Below are 10,584 nucleotides of genomic sequence, written 5' to 3'. Positions count from 1 at the left end.
TAGGTATTAATTTAACTAATTATTGTATTATGTCGTAATTAAAAGTTTTATAATTTTGACTATTCATACTTATCCACATACACTACAAACAAACTTGTATTTAAAATATCATTCTTTGCACTCTTTTCCTTTATTAATTGATATTTAACAAGATATATTTCATTGAGTTTAATCTATTGACAATGTGTTAATTTGCTAATTTTGACAATATATTCCGATTCAAGTTGCAATTTTGGAAATGAAAATTATTTGTAGAGATATTATTAGCTTTATAGATTTTGTCACACATAATATTTTAGTACCCAAGTACTATTTAAAAGTACTTTGCAATACGTGATCATTCCATGCTTCAAGTTCATATCTTCATTTTCAAGTCTAACTAATTGATCCGAACCGTTGGACATTATTATTATATGAAAATATACTTGGAGATCAAATTTTATATTTTTTGGATTTTTTTTTATTATTTTTTTAGATAATTAAAAAATTACTTGATATAAAAATAGTAAAAAGTAAAAAGCTTCAAAAATATAAAATTTAGCCTCCAAGTATATTTTCATATGATAATAATGTTGAGCAGTTTGAATTGACTATTTAAAATTTAAAGACAGAGATATGAATCCAATGTACGAAACAATCTGCGCATTGCAAAGTACCATAGCCTCAATCTTAGACATTTATAAATGTTGCTTAGGTATGAACTATTATAAATCTTAAGTTGTTTAATACAGGTAGAACAATTTATCGGTTCTATGAACAACCAATAAGATGAATCCGCAGAAGATCAGAATTTGAAGCACGCGCGATCGAGCAAGCGAAACAGAGGAGCTGGTCTATATATACCGAGCACAAGCAGATAGAGAGACCCTGGTATATTTTGGTGTTTCTCAAACCAGCACACAGTATAGCCTTTATTCCTCTTTCTTTCCTTCATACCTACCTATTTCCATATTGCATGGCAGCCAATTCAAAGGGTCGAGCGATCGCTGGCACCATTGGAAAGCGATTTGTGAACCAGATCCTGTCTCCTGCCCCGGCTGTACCGATCTCTGCTTCTAGGTACTGAATTTGCCTATGCTTTTTTTGTGTGTGTGTGTGTGTGTGTGTGTGTGTGTGTGTATAGTGTATACTGTATAAACTCTTATGGAGATGTGATTTGGTGTATACCTTTTGCATCTATAATTTTTTTTATCAAGAGCATTATAATATCTTATATATATTTCAATATTTGCATAAGATCCTTGCAACTGAGTAATTGATCTGTCCTAACTTAATTATCATGCATTTTTAAGTTGATTCCCTTGTTACTTGAAATTAAACTTGAAGTTGCTAGTGAATAGTGATGACCTGATCTGGAAGCATAAGAAGTTATTTAGTTTATCTTCTTAGCCTCTTCTATTCTTCTGGATTGGAAACTGTTCTTGATTACGAGTACATTTAATTTGCATTACTTCCTTTTGTATTTTAACTATTTAGGGGGTAGGTTTGGTACATCTTTAGAATTAGAAACTCTTTTTACTCCTCCATTTTATCGCGAGAAGATCCTTCTCCATTGACGATTACCGTAACCGTACAGTGGTGCACCTAGATGTGTACCCTTTCCATCCTTTTGTCGTCTTCTGCTGTCTTCCTCAAAATTATCGATAAAAATGGACACCTCCAGTTTTGTTTAATTCAAAGATTGCATTTGATAATAGTAGAACTGGGTTTAGCAACTTTTTTAGAACTGGTGGGAATGGTGACATGGACGGTTGGACTCGAGTGCGAGACAGACTGCTCATCCAATAACAGTTAACCTTTCTGTTCAGGTGGGCCATCATGTCCGTACACTTTCTTGTTCTTCATTCAATCAACTATATCTAAACCGTTGGATCAAAGTTCCCCACCTCGCTTCTTCCAGCCCAGCTAAGGCCCAACTTACTTTTAACTTTTTGATTGTTACCGGATACCTCCCATTTTTGGGCAGGTGGTATACTGACAACATCTGGTGGGACAGGTGGGTGATGCGAGGGTTTTGATCTTATCCAACTAGATCTCTGTTGCCAATTTCCCTCAACAGGGAACAGCACTACTGCATTGCACAAAGTTGTGCTGTTTTGATGCCACGTGTGCCAATTCTTTTTTCTCTTTTCTCTTTTTGTATTGGTTGATTGATTCGGTATAAATTTTATCAACAAAAACAATAATGTTTGCATGATTATTTTTCATATACAATCACAATATTAAACATTTATGTAAAAAATAATCATATTGTTAGGGTTTCGACGAAGGAGAGTCAAGAAATAAGAGAAACAATATTATGATGAAGCTTAATTGTATTCCTTGAACTTCATTCTTACATAGAGTACAAATGACATAATTTATAGCAACATAAATCTCTAAAAAAAGAGATACTATAAATGACATATCCTAAAATACCCTATACTAAAATACTAATTCTCCCTCTTTAATATAGCCTGCCAAACATGGCCTACTATTCTTAACATCCTGCTAAATCAAGCTTGATGAATATATATGATGAGATGAGAGGCACACATAACAATCCTCCCCTTGACTTGAAATCTCATCCTAAAACAAAACCCCAAAATAAACCCCTAAAGCACATCATCAACTTGAATTTCAACTAAATTAGCATAGCCTGAAGAATTATCACCTTGGTCTGCCTTCTGTTTATTCTTGAGTTTGAAACAGTCGGCCTTGATGTGTCCTTTCTTCCTGCAATAGTTGCAAATTAGGTTCTTGTGCTTAGAGCTCGAATAGGTCGATGATGAAGTCAAGTTCTCCCCCTTTCTCTTCTCTTCTCGACAATCAAGCCAACATCTTGATGACCATTCTCGGCCCTTAACAAATCACTATCGATGTTGGACTTGACCAACAAATTATTTTTCACATCCTCAAAGGCGATTGATTCCTTGCTATAAAGCATGGTTTTCTTAAACCCTTGATAAGACTTAGTCAGCGAACACAATAGAACCATAGCTTTATCCTCATCGTCCACCTTGATACCAATTCTCTCCATATCATTGAGAAGTGCGGTATATTCTGAAATATGGACCTTAACGGATGTACCTTTTGCCATCTTGAAAGAATGGAACCTTTGCTTCAAGAGCCTGGAGTGGCGATCAACAAACCCTAAGCGGCAGCGGAACAAAGAACCCTGAAAATCACCGATCGATTGACGGCAACGAAGATGGCTCTGATACCAATTTGTTAGGGTTTTGACGAAGGAGAGGCAAGAAATAAGAGAAACAATATTACGAGGAAGCTTAATTGTATTCCTTGAACTTTATTCTTACATAGAGTACAAATGACATAATTTATAGCAACATAAATCTCTAAAAAAAAAGATACTATAAATAACATATCCTAAAATACCTTATACTAAAATACTAATTCTCCCTCCTTAATATAGCCTGCCAAACATGGCCTACCATTCTTAACATCCTGCTAAATTAAGTCTGGTGAATATATATGATGAGATGAGAGGCATACATAACACATATATTATATATTTTCGAGTTTTTATGCATGATTTATCATTTTTTTAAAATCTAATATTATATAATTTATAAATATAATAAAAAAGTAATATTTTCTTATAATATGTTTTAACTTCTAATTAAAAAAGTAATATAATAAAATAATTAATGGAACGGACGAAAGCAACATGGGTTTTAAATGAAAGAATCCAAAACGGTTGAGTGTGAGTGATGAGAGTTAGGAACTTTGGATAAAGATTGTGGTGCTGACGTGGCATCATCCCACGTAACTTCTAAACTAATTTGTAAAACAAAAGTGTTCGTTCGAGAAAAAGAAACGAAAAGAGTGTGCATGTTCTGCTCTGCTTTATTTCGCTTCTGGTGTATAAATTATTTTCTCTGTTTGACAAGAAAGTATAAAGGAAATGCATCAACGCATCATTTGCGTGAATAATAACTGCAACTTGTTGAGAACCAATTTTTGATTTAGTGGTAAATGCAATTTTTTCCGTGTGAGAGGTTTTAATTTCAAAATTTAAATAGAATATTTAAATAGTTGTGTGACTTGAGTTCAATCTTTACTCAAAAAAAGAAAAGAAAATAGCTGCATGGTCTGTTGGAATACTTCCCTGTGCCTACCTAAAACAAATTAAACAAAACCGTTGAATAACAAGCTATTAAATACAATTAGTTTTGATATTTAAGTCCAGTAAACTGGTATTAAATAAATATATAGTGCACCAAATTATAATATTGCAAACTTCGCTCCGACTAATACATCACTATAAGTTAATTCAGAGAAATAATGCTTTATAAAATTTGTGTTTTATCAGGAGTTAGTCTCAATTATTAAGTTTCAGTTCACCAGAATTATGTTACCAGCTATCATTTGAAGTCCAATTTCGCATTAAGTTCCTCTTAAGTGCCAAATCAATATTGCAATTAGAATCGGAGATGTTGATAATTAGTTTTCAAACTTATTTGCTCTAAATAACTTATACATACAGGAGGAATGTGCATGCTTCAACCTACGACAAGGATATAGACGAGCACGTGAGGCCGCATGTGGTCCCTGACGAGGTGATCGCCGCCAATTCTGACAAGTACTGGGGTCCAAACCCCAAGACCGGCGTCTTTGGCCCGGCAAACCCATCCGACAGTACAAGACCCACTGGCCATGCCGGAGACGGTACCAGTTCAGTGCTCGATCAGAAGGTGTGGTTTCGCCCCTCAGAGGATTTAAACTGAGGCTAAATTTGAGACTGTAACTGGAACTGACTGTGTGCTTTTTACCATTCCTTTTGTCAGGTTCCAGGTGTTAATTTCTAGTATTTACTATATGCTAATAGAGGTTTGTAATAGAACTAAGTAGCAATGATGTATCATGTATGTCTATGTAGGTGTGGTCGTGGTATGATGTATAATGATACCACGTTGGCTGTATCAGTGCAACTAATAAAAATGCACTTTTTATGTGAGATATTTACGGATAAATTTCAATCTCGATATGTGTTTTTTCTTGTACTTTTGTTTTTTATGGTGGCCGATTTGAAACCTTTCGAGTTGTATTATTCTAATTTGATTGATGAACTTCAATGTTTGATTGATCAGTTGTAAACTCATGATTCAAGACGGGAATTTCTAACCTGGTCGGTGTTTGTAATTATGGACCATTAATTTAATTGCGAACTGGTTAATTTGCGAGACGTACCAGGTGGGTTTCAATATTTAGTCAAAAGAGAGATCGCAGTTGTTAGTATCTTTAAATTTAGTGGGAATTTTATGTATATCCCTAAAAAATCTCAAAATTACTTATTTTTCTCAATAATATCCATAATATCATATTTCACAGATTTACTCAATTAATTTATTAATTTTTCTTTTAACACTCAATTTCAACTGGCTTTTCTTGCACAACAAGTGATAATTAGAAACACCTATCTCTTTTAATCAATGCTATCAACATTCTTGATTATATTTTGCAAGAAAAGCCAGTTGAAAATTCTCCCTTCTGTCGGTGCAGTGATCTTTTGCATATTTTGAAGTTGTGGAGGGTTTGTGTTATAAAATATTATTTTTTCTATGCATTTATAATGTGTATAATATAATGTTGAATTTGAATGTCGAACTCAAGAATATATTCTATATAAAAAATGTTCATTTATTTTATCGCGTCTCCGTATTGTTTCAAACGAATTTACTTTTTTCCTTTTCTTTTCAGAAGTAGCAGCATCCAAAACCACCGTTTTAATTTGATTGAAAAAAATAAGCAATAAACGGTCCATACTAATTCATATCAGATCAAATTCAATTTGATGTCTATAAAAATTATTGGATTATTGGAGTCTGTTTTAAAATTTATGTCAGGTTAAAGAACGATATATATCTAAGTTTTGCTCGGTCAGATACCTGGGAGTCCGCATCTTCTGCATCAACTCAAAAGAGCTTCTTTTGAGTTTAATGTATCTCGACTATCTGATCAGAATCGGAGCCAATTCGACCCACACCTATGATGCACGGAGCCGGATCTCAATCGGACAGTCCAAATCTATTAACGCGTGTTCCGTTAACGCAGATGATACGAATTCGATACCTGGGGCATCCGAATTCATGGACTCCCCCAACACCGACACACAAGCACACAAAACCCACAAAAACTAGTTTTTTACCAAGTGGGCCTCCTCTTGAGGAAATCTCCTCAAAACAAGCAATATCATCCCCATCATCCTCAACATCCTTATCCGCAGCAAGCTCCACATCCTCATTTGAGCTGAGCTAGACTATATTCAGCTGTACAACCCGTGAATCCCCATGTCCAGTAGCATCTTTAATCAAGCCATTTTGAAATGTCACTTTGTTCCATTTGGAAATGTCACTTTGTTCCATTTGGAAATGTCACAAGTAATATCCTAGCTTTATTTTTTGGGCTTCCATTTGTTTCTTCCTCTAAGCAAAATGATCAAGCACCCATTGTTACCATTTCATCAAAGACAGAAGAAAATACAAGGGAAAGATTGCGAAGTACTCCTAATTAAAAGAATTTATCCTTCAAATTTTTTAATTTTGCAAAAATTATTATTAGTAGCCTTTCTCATAAAATTAAATTACATGACTTATTTATTTAGTCTTTTATTTTTAATTTTCTGATTCTCCCTTTGCATTCCAACCCTTTTTCTTTTACATAGTTCCTTGTCAAATCATATTTCAAGATAGAAGAAATTTTTTAGCTTGAGGGGCACTTGAGAATTCCAAAGTTGGAAATCCAAAGTTTTTTATCTTCTATAATTTAGAAAATTATAGAGTAATTAACTTGAAAATAAAGCTTATCAGATTAGCCACCCATCCTGTCCCGATGCAACTTTCTTAAACAAATGTCTTTCTAACTAATTAGGGCAATATTTTGCTAATAATCCTCTGCCACTCTACCATCAAAATCTTGCCTTAATTCTATCAATTTCTTTGGTAATCCAAACATGACAGGTAGCATGAATATCATACACACACACACACACACACACACACAATGGAGACACAATTTCAAATAGATAATAGCAACAGAATCAAATTTACACCTTGAAATATTTGCAAGCTGGTGCTTATCAGAACAAGAGATGATCAAGGGTATCAAATCTTATAAGCAAAATTAATCTTCAATTCAGAGACCCTCTCAAATTCCACAAAAGAACTCATAAAATTATAAATTTTGCATGTAGACGTATCTCTTGTGATAAAGAACAATATCAACTTACATTGTAAATTCGATGTTTGTATTTCAAATTTTAAAACACAAGTGGAGAATAGCGATTGTGGCATCCTAATTAAACATTAAAGTAGTTCTAGCATGTATTCATTTTTTATGATACATTTTTCTAATTTTTAGATAATATTATTCTAATATAGGATTAATATGGTAAATGTATTTCTATCATTTAGATAGGAATGCATTTGAATTGAGTAAATTTTGAATTTAATTTGTCATCAATCTGCAGGTCATAAAAAATAAACCGTTAAATTTTAATTGTTTGGTGAAAAGTTCAACGACCTTCATGTTAGCTCAAATTTGATAAATAAATTATTTTATTAATTAGCAATCTATCAACAAATTTGATATTTGAGTTTTAATAATATTTCTTACATATAAAAAAAAATGTGCCATTACAAATATGTTGAAAGTTTTAAGTAATTACCAGCTACAAGATTACTATTATAAATATAGAACTTGTAATTCGTAATGTACAGTGTTTAAGTTGAGTGCATGTCTCGTTATTTTTTTCATCTCTAAGACAAATAACATTCAAGAATTACTTTTTCTTTCTTTTGCTACCCTTTGATTTTTTTTTTCCCGTTCACAATTCCAAATCAACATTGTAAATTCTTATCCTAAAAAAAAAAGGTTGTAGATTCTTCACTTTTCTTTAATAGACGAACATCTGTCTACCCTAGTTGGCATAAACCGCTCAATGCAAAATTTAAATAAATATCCTTCTAAGATAATATCCAATAGTCCAATTCCAATAGGAAATAGTGCTCTACGCATTCATAGGATATTATGTTGTGGATGGGGAAGTAGATATTTCATATTCTAATCTTGTCTCGGATGGACAATGAATATAAACGGATAGATAGATATATGAGAATTTTTTATTTATAGTAATTATAAAAAAAAAGATCTACGAAAACAAATAGAGTATCTCGTTTTCAACCAATATAGTAAGATTGTCAGCACGGATCACGATCCAATTTTTTATGGATCGTAAGCATTGACAACAATTCATTTTTTTTTAAACTTAGACTGCAGTTTTAAACTGTTTTACCAAAAAAAGAAAAAAAAAAGATGGATCGTTATCAATGCCAATGATCCACAAAATGTGGATCGTGATCAGTGATGACAATCTTACTATATTGGTTGAAAACGATGTACTCTATTTCCGTAAATCTTTTTCTTTTATAATTACTATTAATAAAATATTCCCTAGATATATGTACCTCCACCAGGAGTTGGGCTACGGTGTTTCGCGATGTAAAGCGACTGTTTTACTTCACACTCATATTTTGCGATTTTAAGGTTCAAAACGTCGATCGGAACCATTCAAGTAGATCTCCATATTAAATTGTGCTTGGAGACCAAATATTATATTTTTTTTGGATTTTTTTACTATTTATTTAGAATTTTTGAAAATTGCTGTTTTTTATGGCCCATAATTTTCTAAAAACCAACGATTTTCAAAAAATCTAAAGAAATAGTAAAAAAATTCCAAAAAATATAAAATTTTGTCTCCAAGCACAATTTAATATGGAGATCTACTTGAACGGTTCCGATCGACATTTTGAACTTTAAAATCGAAGATATAGACGTGAAGTAAAATATTCGTTTTACTTCGCAAAGCACCGTAGCCCAACTCCCTCCACCAGAAAATTATATGTGACGATCATACAGCTTCTTTTGTGTCACTCATCTGTTTATACTTCCAAAATTTTATATTGCTCATGTCGTCAGGAGTGGATCATAATTTTAATCGGAGGAGAATGACGAATCAGATTTAAATAATTAATTATATTTAAAATTGTTAATTAATTGAGTAAAAGGTACTCGATAAAAATAATGCTTTAACTTATTTATATTTTTTAATACTTTGATTTATAATTTATGACGTTCTAATTTATAATTTTAATTATCAATTATAATTCAAGAAATTTATTTTAAATTTAACTTTAAATTTAACGCAAATTACAAATTAAAAATCCAGAAGGGCAGTAGAGGACAAAGTCGGTCAGAACTGATAAATCTCCATTAAAACTCAAAATCCATGAGGAGGAGGCTACTACCCTTGGTTCTATGTGGGTCCGCCCCTGCATCTGATCTCAATATTTAACGGACATGACAATAACTATTCAATTTTTTTTTGCATCTAGTTTCTAGAATTTGGATTCATCTGATCATAATTTGAACCGATCTGATTCAAGATGAAATACACGGAGCCTCTTTAATATTCATGCCAATACGGATCGGACGGATGGGATTCATTCTGCATTAACTCAAATTTTGAGTTAATGCAGATGATATGAATTCCAGTTTCTCTAGGATAAGTCGAATTCACATCATCTAAGGTGCTTCATCATTTGAGCTTGAATCCGGTCCGTTTATTATATATTGCCACAAATTTTAAGGGACTCTCTCCTACATTAAAGGTTTTAACTGGAATTATATGAACTATAATCGGACGGTTGGAATTTAAACTCAAACGGTAAGGTAATGGAGAGGACCCGGATTCTGATAAGTCGGTGGTGAATGACGGAAGGCAGAAATAAATTTTCCAAACAGAGCAAAATTGGGAAGAAAAATTCATTGGATATAACTTAAATATTCCAACTTTTATGGACCTGACTATGACATGCTTGTGTTGTTGTCTTTCTCATATAACATACAAATGCAAGAGGGCTGTATTATTGAGATGATGAGAGGGTTTTTATCCTCTCCGCAACTTTATGCATATTTTATCGTCATTCAATCTTCTAGAAAGAAAAGAGTTTGTTTCAATTTCAACAAGTATGCATCAGGAAGCAACTTTTAAATTTTAGCACAAAATGAATAAGTTTGAATCAATATAAACATTAACTTTTGTAATCACATGTACATATTCATAAATCTGATGTTTAATTTTGCAAGTGTTCATCAACTCGTATCACCATCCGTAGAAATATATCACGTGAATTCCGATGTTAATGTCATCATCAACAAACATATATTTAAATAATTTATTTTATTTACATGATAATGCACTTTATAATGATACGGATGCTACTAATAATTTTCACCCATTTGAAATACACCGGCACAAATAACGAATACCAATGATCAATATAAAATTAAAAAAAACAGCCTTTAATCTAATGAAAAAATAGAACATCTTTTATGTGAAAAGTCATGAATTCGAAATCCAGATAGAAATTTTCTCTAGACATTAAATGGAAATTGATATGCTAGACATTCACAGTTCTATATAAAAAAATTTAAATTTATGAACTCTAGGGACTAAACTGAAGAACAGTGATACTTTTCTAAATCTGTAAATACCATTTGTGAAATATGCTGTCTTGTGAGTAC

The 10,584-nt window shown here is 32.4% G+C and overlaps 1 protein-coding gene across 1 annotated transcript; it reads left to right on the top strand.

The window, feature by feature from the left end:
- The first annotated feature begins 880 nt into the window (after window positions 1–880).
- On the top strand, window positions 881–4,982 carry LOC144558369 (late embryogenesis abundant protein At5g17165-like). The gene is made up of 2 exons (XM_078307207.1): window positions 881–1,059; window positions 4,487–4,982. Exons 1-2 carry the CDS (start codon window positions 956–958, stop codon window positions 4,725–4,727), a joined length of 345 nt encoding a protein of 114 aa, XP_078163333.1. The 5' UTR covers window positions 881–955; the 3' UTR covers window positions 4,728–4,982.
- Window positions 4,983–10,584: the final 5,602 nt, after the last annotated feature.

The sequence above is a fragment of the Carex rostrata genome, chromosome 8 (genome assembly GCF_964058835.1).
Source record: "Carex rostrata chromosome 8, lpCarRost1.2, whole genome shotgun sequence".
NCBI classification, from domain to species: Eukaryota; Viridiplantae; Streptophyta; class Magnoliopsida; order Poales; family Cyperaceae; genus Carex; species Carex rostrata.
This window is presented reverse-complemented; position numbering and strand designations above follow the sequence as displayed.